The sequence below is a fragment of the Gobio gobio genome (genome assembly GCF_949357685.1).
Source record: "Gobio gobio genome assembly, chromosome: 4".
NCBI lineage: Eukaryota > Metazoa > Chordata > Actinopteri > Cypriniformes > Gobionidae > Gobio > Gobio gobio.
In genome coordinates this window covers 49,644,913-49,660,384 of record NC_137100.1, presented here as the reverse complement: position 1 = coordinate 49,660,384, position 15,472 = coordinate 49,644,913, and the positions used below count along the sequence as shown (strand labels likewise).

Genomic DNA, 15,472 nt, shown 5'->3' with positions numbered 1-15,472 from the left:
TGTACTGAACGTGTGTGTGTGTTCACAGGGCCTCTCCTATCATTGGATACCTTCCGTTTGAGGTTTTGGGGACCTCAGGTTACGACTACTACCATGTGGACGACCTGGAGCTGATTGCTCAGTGTCATAAACAATGTGAGTGTTATCTCAAAGTCTCGCGCTCGCTCTCTTTTAAAACTAGGTCAGTGTACTGGCTTGGAAATTTTGTGCTGTTTGTGCAAATCACAGAGGAGCCAGGAAAGATGAAAGACCTTGTAAGAAGCTCTCAAATCTTTTATAGAGACTACTGATCTTGAGTGTTTGTGTGCATACATGTGTGTATTGCAGTGATGCAATTTGGGAAAGGAAAATCCTGTTACTATCGGTTCCTGACCAAAGGGCAGCAGTGGATCTGGCTACAGACACACTATTACATCACATACCACCAGTGGAATTCCAAACCAGAATTTATAGTCTGTACACACAACGTGGTCAGGTAAAACACACACAACCATAATTCATACATGTACTATACTGGAAAGCATGCCACACACACACTGGAAAGTATACACACTCAATTTGATATGCTTTTAAACAAAAACACTTTGCTCACACAAGAACATTAAACAAGTTTAAAATATTTTATGATTAACAGTATTTGTAACTCATAGATATGTTCAAATGCCTGTTCATAACTTCAAAGTAGTCAATATGCTTGTCAGCTCAATTAATTGAGTCTGTTTTACAATGTCTATTATTTTTTAGCCTCTGTTTCCATCTAGTGGTTAGTTTGTGTTACTACAGATTTGGCCTTCAAAATAGACCATGGCTGAATCCGAAATCGCCCCCTATACCCTTAAATAGGGCATTATTTGAGGGCACAGCCATTTGTAGTGGTGTCCGAAACCATAGTGGACGTTATTGAGTGCACTCATTCAATCTCACAATCCACCGCAATAACGAGTGTACAGACGATGTACACACCACGGCTGTCTGACTTCACACACTCGTTTTCATTCACTCCTTCAAGTGATATATATTAGTGGACTAACGTAGGGAATAGTGAATGAGGGTTTATGGGGGCGATTTCGGATTCAGCCCATATTCTCAGAAATGCACCACATGACAGAATAAGTCTACAGCAGTGGTTCTCAACCAGGGAGCTGGGGCCCACTAGGGGGCATCAGCAAACTTCCAGAGGTTGTCAAGAAAGAACCAGTATTCCTACAGTCTTGGAAATCCCTGGATACATGAGGAAGAGTCATTTTAAAAGTGTGATTTCTACACCTGGAAAAGTCCTGTAAATTGATTATTAAACTAACTCAAATGTAAACGTACCACTCTATGGGCATTTTTCTATAGAATAAACCTTTATCTAGTAATGACACGTTCTAGAATATTTTATTGGGTGGTAATTGTAAATATATTTTGTGTATTTAAAAAAAAATCTTTATCCATTAAACCACAAACAACTGAAAAAGTTCACAAGAAACGCAAGCGGCGCAACAGAAAAAAAGCAGATAGAACCAATTATAATCAGTATTGTATATACTGGATGCAGCTCGATGTGACACAACAAATTCCAGACAGTAAACTTAAGCCCTGTTCTATTTCTGACATACTTCAAGTGCTCACGCTACATCTGACACGAAGAACAAATGGATTTGCAACGGTAGATTTGTCCGTGTCCATCGTAGACCGCCTCAAGCTGTTGTGGCGCAGATATAGACAGTGTTGGAGTCCAAAAAGGTTGAGAACCACTGGTCTACAGCTTTTCACGGTGGATGTACAAGATGAAAGAGAATGAAAAGTAAAAACAAAACACTTTGTCTCTCTCTAAAGTTATGCTGAAGTCCGAGCGGAGAGAAGGAGAGAGTTTGGATTGGAGGAAAGCTCATCTGATATGGCCACATCCTCAGTCAAGGTGCTACACACACATGATATAGTTCGGCTTTCTGAGTTTTGTGAATAGTTATACTAATGAGTTTTGTGTGTGTAGGGGCAGGAGGTGTTTTTGGACATGTGTCCTCCTTTGGAAAAAAAACGGGACAGAATCAACAGCGCTCGATCAGTGTCATCACAAAGCTCGATAAAGTCATCACACACAGCACTGTCCGACTCTGCATGTAAGTACAAACACGCACCTCTGCTAACTCTTCTCCACTTATGAGGTGTCAATGTGCATAAGAGGGTAATGTGAATGTAAGCCTGTTTGTTTCTTTAGCCACAGCGAACTCGGTGAGGTACACAGAAGCATGCACGTCGTCACGGCAGTCTGCTTCCATTGGTCCTGAGAAGAGTTCCAGCAGGATGCCACATAGTGGAACGAAGGTACGAACATGCACCTCATCATCATCATCATCATCTTCATAGTCGTAGTCACTGCTCCGTTGATTAATTTTTGGATTTATATAAATCTTCTTGACTTCTTCGAAGAGTCTCAGCTACAGTTTACAATTTCATAAATCAATAGGGTATGACTTACAGACTTACTTTCATTTATTGGGCCCTATCATACACCCGGCGCAATACGACGCCAGGCCCCGACGCAAGTGTTTTTTGCTAGTTTCATCCTGACGTGGTTATCATTTTCACGTCCAGCGCCACGTTGTTTAAATAGCAAATGCAGTCGCGCCCATCTGTTCGCTCATGGCCATGCTGGTCTCAACAGCTCACTGTTGGTGCATTGCTATTTTGAGGCAGCTGAAAACGACTGCGTAATTTTTCTGTTATTTAAAGGGCACGTTAATAATATGCGCTTAGTGGCGTGCACAACGCGCATACACTCTGCTTATTACACACACAGGGACGCACACAAACATTTTTAAATATTAAAAATAAAAGTATTCCTCTCTTGAGAAGCGTTCTGTCTTTCCACTCGCAAATCCCGCCATGCAAATAGCGAATCCGCTAAAGGGTTTATAGCACGTTATGCGCAAAACACACCCTTGACTCATTAAGAGACTAGCTACAACCCTTTTGGACCATTCGCCTGGCACGGCAATTTTTTTTTCCCTTTTGTTAAACTAGCAAAACTGTACCTGCGCCATGCGCTTCAGACCGTGTGCTCAGATTGTTAAAATAGGGCCCAAAGTCTATAAAAACACTAATTTAGTAATTTAATAAGACAGTTAAATGCAATCTTAAGCAGTTCTCAAAATAAATGTTAAGTATTTCTTACTGTACATTATAATGTTGTGATTTGATAAAACATTTATTTTAGTTTTTTTGTGTTTTATTTTTTAATTAACTCAACAGACAGGTGTTTGCAGATAGAATTCAACAGGTGAGGGTGTGTAGATTAGACAGGCAGATGGATGATGACCTCAGATCTGTAGGTCATTAGTTTGTCTCATCAGATGTTTAATAAAACATAAAAGTCCCCACCAATATCCAGGTGAGTTATGAAGGACTCAGACATGAGAAAAGTGACCAACTGTAGCAAAAATGTAACGATTAAATAATACTTACACGTTAATAATTAATTAATAACTTAATACTTAATTAATAATTACACATTACTAAATATTGGTAAAAACCAATATTATATAACCAATAAGTTATAACCAATGCATATAACTGCAGCTCATACTCTGAAATGTATCATAACACTACTTCTGGCAGTAACATATTTATAGTTTTAATTTCCTATCATGATAGTGTCATTCAACGTGGTCACATTTCTAATAGTCAACAGTACAATTTTGCATCATTCTTCCTAAATCCACCACTAGTGTCTCCCTAAAACCACTTTGAATACTTTTATGGCTCTGTACACTACTTATTAAAAGTTTAGGGTTGGTAATTTTTTTTGAAAAAAGTCTCTAATGCTCATCATTCATTGAATCTAAAATACAGTAAAACTGTAATGTTGTTAAATGTTGTTACAATTTAAATTGTTTTTTAAAATTAAACTATTTATTTATTTTTTTTTTTTTAAATCTTTTTTCTACAGTATTTTATGTGTTGGTATTATCAGTCGGTGCGTATCTGAATGCTTTGTGTCTCTGTTTGTTTTAGACCCTGATTCAGAGGCAGAGCTCTTCTGAGGCCACGTCCCTCTCCACGTCCCTCTCCACGTCCTGCAGTCAGCATTCCACCATGGTCAGTACTCCCTCTCTCTTCCCCTCTATTCCATCCTCTCTGTCTGTCTTTCCCCACATGTCTAACTATAGCTACAGTTTAGTGTTTGTTGTAATCTTAGAATAGAAATATTGTCAATATTTTACCACCGACAGGGTAACGGTGCCCAATTTAGAACCTTGTTTCCTAACAGAAATGGCAGTTTGGGGCCGTAAAAATTGTTTTGCACTGGCCCATAAACCTTCCTGGTCTCAAACCAGGGACCCTAATATCGGAGGCCATGCTGGGATGGTGTCCTCAATATGTAAACTTAAAAAATTCTGCAACTTTACTTTCCTTGTACATCTTAAATAAAATGATGTGAAATAAAGTTTTGTGAATGTACCGCTATACATTTTATTTGCCCGTTGCAGCTCACAGTGGCATAAAAATAACTAGCTTTTCAAAATGTTATGGAATGTTGTAGTCAGTTATGTCTTCATTCAGCTTAGTGGAAACCACAGGTGGTTTTGAAAGAAGTTCAAAGTTTCTAAAAGGTGGAAAAGGGGTATGTGTGGCTGCTCTTGACTCTTTTTTGTATATTTAAGTGTGTGTTCTCAATGTTCTGTGTGCATGCGGGCTACAGACACAATCTCTGTATGGATTCCAGCAGCCTCAGTTAGGCGTCATGCATCAGCTGAAAGAGCAGCTAGAGGAGCGGACACGCATCCTACAGGCCGACATCAAAACACAACAGCAAGAGCTGCACGACATTAAAGAGAAACTACAGCTCGCTAACCTACAGGTACGCACATTTAATCATAAACTTGCAGTATTCTTTTTATTTGTGAAAATTTGGGTCAGATAAAATACATCATAAATGGACAATTTGACGTAAAAAGAGGAAGAAATAGTTCATTTGTTACTGTATTTATTTATCTTTGTTAAAGGGATAGTTCACCCAGAAATGAAAATTAGCCCATAATTTACTCACCATCAATATGACATTTCTTGTTATATTACAAAAGTCCAGGCTAATCCAAACATTAGAAATGGATAGTTGCTCTGTTTTTGAAGTCCATAAAAAGTGCATCTGTCCGTCAAATAACGTGCTCCACGCAGCTCCGGGGTGTTAATAAAGGCCTTCTGAAGCAAATCGACGCGTTTGTGTGAGAAAAATATTCATATTTAAAACTTTATCAGTTCCAGCCGATCGCTTTCCGTGGAAAAGTGTTGAATGTTGAAAGTGAAACTCAAGATGCGTACGCGACGTCATGACGAGCGTACCTGGTCGCGTTAGTCTTTCGATCGGCAGGGGAACTTTCAACAATTTCTCCATAAATTGAACAGGGAAGGCGGAAGTTTACTTGATAAAGTTTTAAAATATGGATATTTTTCTTACACAAACGCATCGATTCGCTTCAGAAGGCCTTTATTAACACCCCAGAGCCGCGTGGAGCACGTTATTTCACGGACAGATGCACTTTTTATGGACTTCAAAAATAGAGCAACTATGAATCCAATTCTAATGCTTGGATTGGCCTGGACTTTTGCAATATAACTCAGATTTTATTCGTCTGAAAGAAGAATGTCATATACACCTAGGATGACTTGAGGGTGAGTAAATTATGGGCTAATTTTCATTTTTTTTTATCATTATGATAAATGTATTATTATTATTTATTATGATAACTCTTCTCTATTTTAATATATTTTAAAATGTAATTTATTCCTGAGATAGCAAAGCTGAATTTTCAGCATCATAACTTTTCAGTGTTTTATAACTTTTATGTTTTCAGTCACATGATCCTTCAGAAATCATTTTAATATGTTGATTTTGTGCTCAAGAAACATTCCTTGTTGTTATTATCATGTTGAAAACAGTGTGCTGCTTAATATTTTTGTGGAAACTGTGGGGGAATTTTTTTTCCTAGGATTCTTTAATGAATAGACAGTTCAAAAGAACAATTTATTTTGAAATGTATATCTTTGTAACTTTATACGTTTCTTCACTGTCACTTTTGATCATTTTAATGCATCCTTGCTGAAATGTATTAATTCATTTCTTTAAAAAAAAAAAAAACACTACTTGCTGATCTACACAACTTTTGAAAAGTAGTGTAGATATACAATTTCCCTTCTCTTTAGAAAAAATGCTACTGTATTTACAGAGGAAGTTATTTTATTGGAAGTCTTACTTAATTTATTTTTAGGACTAAAGTGGTTTGATTCTGAACAGTATGTTTGGATCGCTGTTTTGCAGATGTTTCTCCAGCAGCCGATACAGGGAGAGTTTGCCGGTTCTGTTTCGCAACAGCAGGGTCCAGGCAGGCCGGCCCAGCACAGCACACACCCTAAACCTCAACACTGTGTTTCACATTCATCACACACACTGATCAGAGAACAGCCCAGTAGCTCATCTGCTCAGGTACGCAACACATATCACACAACACACACACATTACTCACCCATGGACTTACACACTGATGGTTGTCTTGTGTTTATGTGTGTTTAGGGGCAGCAGAGACTGGTTCAGACTGGACACATTCAGGCCGTCAGTGTTCCAATGCAGACACATACCAGTCTCACCACACCCTTTTACAGCAACCCAATGATGTTCTCACCCAACCACGGACACAGACCCCAACTCGACACACACTGCCAAAGACATACACACACCGACTACAGCCAGGATGGACAACTACGGTAACAACACACCTTAACACACATAAATTTGAATATTCAGACTGACACAAACATTTGCATGTTGTCAATGCAACAGTTGTTTTTACAGAGATTTGTTCTAAATAATCTCTTTTCCATTGCACCGCAAATAAAACTGTGCTTTTGGTCTCTTGCCCGTAGTGGCTGCTGTTACATAAAACTAAAGTTTTTCACATTTAAGGGACAGTGAATAGCAGAGGAAGAATCTGGAACTCTTAAACTTCGATTTAAACCATCTGCCATTTTTTGATGCATTGGTCTAAACGGACAAATCTCGTATGAAAATCGGACCAAATTTGTGTGTGAACATGTGCTTCGCCTTTTATAATATTCCAGCTGTAAAACCTCTCTATTCAATATTATCAAATTAGGTAGACATTTATATTCTGGAAATTATGTTTTAGAGATCAGAAGAAAAACTTTGGGGCTAAAACAGTATCTCTGCTTGGAATAGCAGTTTTAAAGGAGTCATGTCATGGATGTTTCTTGAGATCACTTATAAAGTTGCACAAAAAACAAAAATATATGCGGAAACAATTTTTCACCTTCATTCTGACCCTCTGTCTGTAATGATCTGTTTCTAAGGGGCAGCTCCTTTAAGGTCAGTAAACAGCCACTGTTATGATTGGCTAACACCATTCCATGCATAAGAAACTGTATCAACGCCTACTTGCGTTGATATGGTTGATGTGTGTTGAAAACATTATCTATATAAAACCGTAATTTACAGACAAAGCATTATGAAATAATTCACTTGCGGTTTTTGATCCAATACAGTTGGCTGCCTCATCTTTCAACAAAAGTTTCTTTGCGAACTCTCCATTACACTCTGCCTCAATTACAAAACAAAATGCTCCGAATAAACATACAATCCTCCAGCGTGATTCGGGACGCCATTAAAAAAAAACCATCCACTTGTTCCCAATGCTGGTATCCTGCTGAAGTCGCTACAGAAATGAGCAAATGAGCTGTTTAAACAGGATGGGTCAAAGCGAATATTCCTTTATGCTTCCCTTTACTCTATCCACTGTAGAGGGCATCAGTAATTTATAATGGGTTCTATCACATATGTCAAGAGACCAAGGCAAACTTGATTTCTCATGTCACGGCCCCTTTAATGATATTTTATGACCAGTTTAACAACCATTAATAAGCCGTTTCTTAATAAATAATATAGTAGAAAAATCTAATTTAGTGATGTCTGTACAACAGGGTTGCGTTCAGCCCCGACAAAACGTTGCAAAAAGTTTTTTATATGGAAACGGTGCTGCGTTGAACACCCTGCTGATGACGCAAGAGTTGCAACTATGGCAGCTGAGAAGGCCATCTTTGTGTTCTTTTTGAGGAATTTTCGGAGCCTGATGAAATTGATATAAGTACGTGTTTAATACTGCAAAATACACTCGATGTTACAGTCACTGCCCTTGCCGTCCAGAATAAAAGAGAACATCCCCATCCCATTTAATTAACTTTTTTATCTCCTGGTAATCAATTCTAATTTAAATCATTTTTATTTGTAGTTCTTACTTTTTTAAAAGCTTGTATTTTCTTTCTCATTTTCATGTAAAGCAATGAATTACTATTGCGTATGAAATTTGGTATATAAATAAACTTGCCTTGCAATGAAGCTAAAAATATACATCATCATGTTTATATGCTATATTTTTACTATAAAACTCTTACGACAATCATGTCTTCTAATATCTTCAATTGTTGGGTATACCGAGCTGCAGCGGACACATTTGTAAACAACTTTACTTGGACCCATTGTGCGAACTGTCTCTTTAATACCGCGTGGTTTATATACATGTTGCTGCTGATTGGGCTGACATATTTGACACCAAACAAGAGAAAACATATCTCAAACCCCGTTGCACACCGTTTCCAGCAAACATGTCGTTCTACCCGGAAACCGTAGCAAAACGTTGCGCACCGGTTTGAACTTGAACGTGCCCCAGGGTACAACAGAATGAGAGGTGATTTCTGATTGGTAGAGTGAGGGAGCTTCCTGATTGGCTGATTTGAGTTATATCACAGATTGTAACACGATATGTTCCCTGATCTGAATAGTAATATAATACAGGGTGTTTTTGGATTGGTAGGATGCTGCTAAACCAGCCAATGCAGACGCTTGTACCAGACAGCAATGGGGGGGCTCAGTCTTCCCAGTGCAGCTCAACTATTCAACAAACCAAGTAAGTGTGTGTGAGATCCAAATGAATGTAAAGCCAATGTAAAGACTTGTTGAGCTGAATTCAGAAGAACATGCTAGCATACTACTTTACTATTTCTGCCATAACATAGTACAATAATATACTATTGTGAATTCACCAATATTGTTTGTCTGTTTGTGTTACAGATATCCGCTGGACCAGCAGATGATGGCTCCTTCCTTCCCTGTGCAGCAGGTGAACTGTAACGCTGTGCTTGTCCCGTCCCCCGTCTTCACCTCACCAATCATGATCCCCCATAATAGTTTCATCACCCATCAGACCACACCCACCTACACACCTCACCCGTCGGCTGCCCCGCACAGCATACCACTACAGCACCCTCAGCAGTTCTTTCAGGTAAACAAACACAATTTGTGATTCTGATTTACAGTTCTTTCAGTCATCAACTGAATCATATCATCTTGAATCATGTTTTGTGATTCATAAACATTCTGGTAAAATTCTGTCTTTCTTGAAGATGCAGCCTCAGGGTCTGATTCACAGCACTCCCACTCAGGCCTTATTCCACACCCCTAGCGTTCCACAGCAAAGCATTGTGGGATACGTACAGCCACAACAGCAACAACAACAACAGCAGCAGCAGCAACAGCAGCATCATCATTCCGGCAACTTGTCGGACTACAGAAACATGCTCCCACGGTAGCCCCGCCCCCCCGGGAGAAGACAAGAGGTTGCCAGCGCGTTGAGCATTTAGCTCTGAAAGGCATGATGGGAAGGGACTCTCTCGGCTTAGAGGAAGGCTCGGTCCCGAGCCAAACCAAATCGAGAAAGCCAAAGTCCCTTAAACTTCCCATGACAGCAAATGATGGTGATAATGTCACGAGGCCCAAAGGCTCTGCCTGGCCCGGACTGCACGCAGAGGATGCTGGGAGATGTAGGAGGAGCCCATAGGGGTGTGACCCATCTGTTATTCATGGAGCCAGGGGTCACAGAGCAGTCTAGCAGATGCTCCGTTGATAGAAAAAGGACAGAAAGCCGAAAGGGTTTTGGCACTGTAATGTTACAGCAGTTGACATTATCTGGACTTTTTAACAAACAAAAACACACAAACAAGACAAAATCAACTAATCAAGTGATGCCTTGACAGAGCTTAAACTCAATGCAGAGTCCGCTGAGTGTGTTGTCACATGTTCCGTTCTCAAACGCATACTAAAGTACTAACTAAAAGAGAAAACGCCCCACCAAAAAGAAGAAGAATACATGGTCATGAACTGCTTTTCACACATCATATTTCATATGTGTATGCTGATGAGAGGAGCTGGACACTGTTCAGTGAAAACCTAATGTTTCAAAAATGCATACATTTGGTTTCCTGTTATCATGTGCAGAGCAGGTTCGGTCCCCTTATGTAGAAACTTGAATCACATTGTTTATTTCAAATATTTAAGAACAATTTTCGCACTACTATTTTCGTTTACTTTTTTTTTTTCTGGATCCACTTTATTGTACATATAGTTCCTCCACATAATGTGTTCTGGATGGTCATATTTCGGTACGTTTATTTCGGTTTTCATATTTAGGCTAACATCTAGACAACTCCTCAAGAGAAGCATGTTCGCTTCCCTGATCGAACGGTTCTTTGATTATTATTTTTTTGTCCACACAGTAAAATTCCACTGATTTGATGTCAATATAAACAGATGAGCTAATATTTTGTTTCAGTATTACACAGGGATGAAGCTCTGTCTAATTTATGCTTCGTAGAAGAGGGACTTTGTGATTGTTTTACGGTGGTGGGCGGAAGTGCAGCAGCAGTTTAACTGTGATGAACAAATGAAGATAAAATAAGACAATACTGCAGACTGAATGATTGAAGACAATCATAATTGTCAGGCCTGCAAAACTGGAAATGTTCTCATCTGCCTGTGTGTCACTTGTGCTCGGTGTTTCACAAATACGGCTGCAATATTTGTAAAACAAAAAAAACCCATGCACTTATTTTCTTCTTTTTTTTCTGGGAGATGGTGTAGACCAGAGGTGCCCAAACTTTTTACAACGAAGGGCCAAAAATCCAATTTGATTGAGGGCCGAAAGTAAAAGTTGCATTATATCAAACTGTTACGTGTTTAACCTTGGTTCCCCTCATTTATGACATTTGAATTAATCTACAAATAAATGAGAAATAATATGCAAAGCAGATGTGTATTTCAGATGACAGAACATTGATGACTATTAAAATATAAATGAAGTCTATTATTTATAAGGGAATACTAGCCTAACCATCAACGATGTACTAAACACGGAAAAGATTTTCCTTTGCGTTTTTCATGTACAGGCGACAATCCCCGTTCACACGGATCCGTGAAAACGACTAAACCCGTTGTATTATGCTGCCAGGCCAGTAGTTGGCGATGTCACTTTGTAAAGAGACACTACACATCTATAGACTGAACACGTAAGATGCATATGCATGGCGTCACAGTTTTCACAGATTCTACGTTTTTGTAGTTTATACAGAGACGGTAACGATATCATCATATTCAAAAACTTGCACTTTGGGGGGGTTGTTTTGTTTTTTTTGTTCTTTTTGTTACTGTATATAAGAAAATGACTCCTGGAAATTGTATTTATTTCAAGGTATTTTATGATTGAATGAAACTATTTAATTAACAAAAAACAAAAACTTGCACTTTGAAACCACTTTGAAAGTTTGCATTTTCAGGGCCCCAAAATGCCGTTGTCGTGTAAATGAACACCCAAAAGGCATACAAAGTTTTCTGTTTTTAGTTGAAAACCTTGTCATGTCCCCCAATAATATGTGATTCTGATTGGTCAATGGCATTTAGTAGTCAGACATATTCAATGCTGTCCATGGCAACGCTGTATCAACTGCCGCAATCTTGCGCCTCTTCATTTATTGATTGCATTGAAAAAAGATATCAGAGAACTACAGTTCAGTATTAATATGACTGTTGAGTTTTTGTTGCCGATTGCACATTATCTATTGCATAACACATAATAAAGGAAAGGCAAGATACAGCACGGAGTATATTCTCCAAATATTACCACATATGCAAAGTATATCGCAACTGCATAGGGACGGAATTATTTTTTTTTTTTAAATTGACGCACACATTTATGAATAATAATGCAGAATTTCCTCAATCTCGCATGTTCTGCGTTTGTTGTGGCAGCACACGTGATTATAATCCGAGACGGCTTCTGTAATAATAATTCACACAAACGATTATTCAATTCCGTAATGCACTTTCATTATCAGGTCGATCATTTTTTTCACCCCTATAGTCGTAAGCGGTCCTCTCATTGTAGACAGATGGGGCACAGAATGGTTGTGCCAAACAGCCCATAAGGGCTGCGTTAGAGCCTTCGGAATCTTGACTCATTGATGGAAATTAAGCCGCTGTAAATTCAGAGAAAAGGAATCCGTTATGCTAATATGCTATCTAGAATTATTCCCAGTATTTTGACATTGTGCATTATAATTGCCGCGATGAACAGTATTACCGAGTACTGGCACACGTCTACTTCAAAGCCATGTTTTTTTTTCCTAGGCTACATTTTTCCCCTCATGGCAAGTCAAAGGTCATCACGGGCCGGCTTTGGTTTGGGCATCTCTGGTATAGACACATACGTGTCGGGCAAAGGGCAAAATTATTTCAGACGTTCTGGAATGTTGTGAACACTCACAGACACACAAACAGGGGAGGGGGGGATCAGACAATTGTAAAAATCTCAATTCATTTCTTCTTTGCGGGGTCTTCAAGCTGCGCTTTCTTCTGTCCTGTCACCCGTTGCTCATTAAAGACTGGTGCTGATTCTTTTATTTTTTTCAAACTTGAGAATATTCTGTTCAAGAAAGCCTAAGATGATCATGTGCCCTTCTGCCTGTTGTGAGATGTGAATCGAAAAACAAGAATGTGTGTAATTTATACTTAGATTTGAGTTTTTAGTCAGGTATCTTTTCTTGCATTAGCAAGAAACACTTCATATTAGTGCCGTTTGAATGGAAGCGGCAAGTATTTTTGTATGCAAGGATCCTCGACATTCCTTCAGTCATGTACAGAAGTGTGAAAGTCCTTGATGTCACACTCTCCGGTGTGACATCTTCTGTAGCTTGTTAAACTTTAGCTTCAAATCAGATGTTTCTTACAGATTCTTACACTCAATGGAAGCACTCCAGAGATTTTTACATTTCCAAGAGCCCCATTTCCATTTACGGCCCCAAAGTGTCCCCAACCTGCCCATCTGAACCATTTCGCAAATGTTTTTCAAAAGTTTGTGTAGAGTCTGAATTGTGTAACTGGTTCATCTCTGTGTTTCGTTCTGCCTTCCTGGAGTGGCACTAGAAAAGACGAGGAAGATGTTTGCCGTGTTTGTGTTTCAGATGGTGTCTAGCACAACGTTTTAGGGTGTTCAGCATCAGTGCCTCCCGTTTATCATCTTCTGCTGCTCTGAGATTATCTTTGGGTCTCACAAATGCTCTTTGTGTCTGTAGACAAGAGAGAAACTACACTTTGAGTCAGATTTTCCTTTTACATGTTTTCGTAACCCAACTTAAGGATCCATCTTGGAACACTGATTTCAAAATGAGCCGGACGAATAAATCCAAAGTTTGCGTTCTGATTCAGTCTTCATGTGTGCCGCCATTTTAGATTGCGCATCATCCCCGAACAAAACCAGCTGCTTCGTCCTTCACTTAATGCCCACTTGTGGTGTTTTCATGAAATTTTTTGTCAGCCAGGCTCAAACATTTAGTCTCGAATGTTGTTTGATTGTTTTGCAGATGTTTGTGTATTTTGCGGTGTCGTTTGCACATGCAGATGTTTTTTGTGTATGCTCTTTATGTTCATTGACTGGGTTGTGAGTGGTGGATGATACCTGTTCTGACTGTCTTCTTCTTTCTCTTTTCATCCTGTGAAACTATGGTTGTGGAGATTGCACTTTATTCTTTCACCCTTCTTAGCTTTTTACTCTCTGGCCTGGATTTCTCCCCAAAAGTGTCTGTTCTGATGAGGTTTTAGGCCTCATGGATTTGTGCGAGTGTGTGCTGTGAGCGTATGTGTTATGTGTGTTAGCCAGGTGACATAACTCTCGCTGTGGGTATGAGAGCGTCAATGCATTTATATTCTACCAGGTGTGGGGAAGAAACGGAAAACCTGGTATAAACAGCCATCTCTGCTGATACTCTGCAGATAATACATGGAAGATATTGTAATATAAGACATACAAAAAGGTTTAGAAAAATATAGTTGTTTATTTTATAATATGTCAAATAGATTGAAATAAATTTATATACATTGTATGATTTGAAAGTAAAAAAACAGAGGTATTTTGTAACAGATTAATTATTGAAGTGTCTTACTTTGGGGGACGTAAAGCTTTCTGTTTGTCAGTTCAGCGAGTTGATGTTGCACAGTCAATGATGTATGGCTTGTTTTTCCCCCTTTTATTCTTCTGTGTACATATACCATCACAACAAGCTTTAACATATTGTTAATATTGTTTTAAAAGAAATTATTAATAAAAAAAAGTTTACATTCTGAAACAGCTTGGATATGTTATAGTGACCCTGCATTATTTTGAAACAAAATGTATAATTATAAACAGAACCACTTGCTTAAAGGGTTAGTTCACCCAAAAATTTAAATTCTGTCATTACTGGTGTCGTTCCAAACCTGTAAGACCTAATATTTTTTTTATCTTAATTTTTGAATTTAAATCCAAGAGCTCTCTGACCCCTCCATAGACAGCAATTTAATGACCACTTATAAGGTCCAGAAAGGTAGTAAATACATTGTTAAAATAGTCCATGTGACTACAGTGGTTCAATTTTATGAAGCGACGAGAATACTTTTTGTGCGCAAAAACCAAACAAAAATAACAACTTTATTCAACTATTTCTTCTCGTCTGTGCCAGTCTCCTACGCTGTTGACATAGTGTAAACAGTGCAGGGCTTCCGAGTTCTGCGGCTCACCATTGGCTAGCTCCTGCATCAGCATCACACGCATGTGTCGTGGTGCTCACGTCAACAGCATCGGCCAATGGTAAGCCGGTGTTCTGACGTAGCACTTTGAAAGCGCTGCACTGTATTTACTACGTCAACAGCGTAGGAGACACAAAAGTATTTTCGTCGCTTCATAAAATTCAGGTTGAACCACTGTTGTCACATGAACCATTTTAACAATGTTTTTACTACCTTTCTGGACCTTGGAAGTGGTCATTAAATTGCTGTCTATGGAGGGGTCAGAGAACTCTCGGATTTCATCAAAAATATCTTCATTTGTGTTCTGAAGACGAACGAAGGTCACAGGTTTGGAACGACATGAGGGTTAGTAATTAATGACAGAATTTTCATTTTTGTGTGAACTAACACTTTAAAGTCCTCGTGAAATCAAAATTGATCATATTTACTTTGTTAGCGCAAATTGCTAGTTTTGTGGTGAACAATCCATCCGTGCAAGTCAATCCGCATCAAAAAATTATTTGGCTTTGTAATCTTTAATCAAAATCT

General features: G+C 38.8%; 1 protein-coding gene across 3 annotated transcripts in view; it reads left to right on the top strand.

Annotated features, from left to right (window-relative positions):
• The window catches only part of npas2 (neuronal PAS domain protein 2), a 73,959-nt gene extending 59,457 nt beyond the window's left edge, over positions 1-14,502 (top strand). For all 3 annotated transcript variants that reach the window (XM_079813747.1, XM_079813748.1, XM_079813746.1), the window contains exons 11-22: positions 29-135; positions 328-475; positions 1,822-1,903; positions 1,979-2,105; positions 2,204-2,310; positions 4,000-4,083; positions 4,688-4,846; positions 6,305-6,469; positions 6,557-6,747; positions 8,868-8,960; positions 9,125-9,335; positions 9,457-14,502. In XM_079813747.1, the coding sequence (XP_079669873.1) occupies positions 29-135; positions 328-475; positions 1,822-1,903; positions 1,979-2,105; positions 2,204-2,310; positions 4,000-4,083; positions 4,688-4,846; positions 6,305-6,469; positions 6,557-6,747; positions 8,868-8,960; positions 9,125-9,335; positions 9,457-9,642 (1,660 nt within the window). In that variant the 3' untranslated portion in view covers positions 9,643-14,502. The remainder of the gene's footprint in view (positions 1-28; positions 136-327; positions 476-1,821; positions 1,904-1,978; positions 2,106-2,203; positions 2,311-3,999; positions 4,084-4,687; positions 4,847-6,304; positions 6,470-6,556; positions 6,748-8,867; positions 8,961-9,124; positions 9,336-9,456) is intronic.
• Positions 14,503-15,472: the final 970 nt, after the last annotated feature.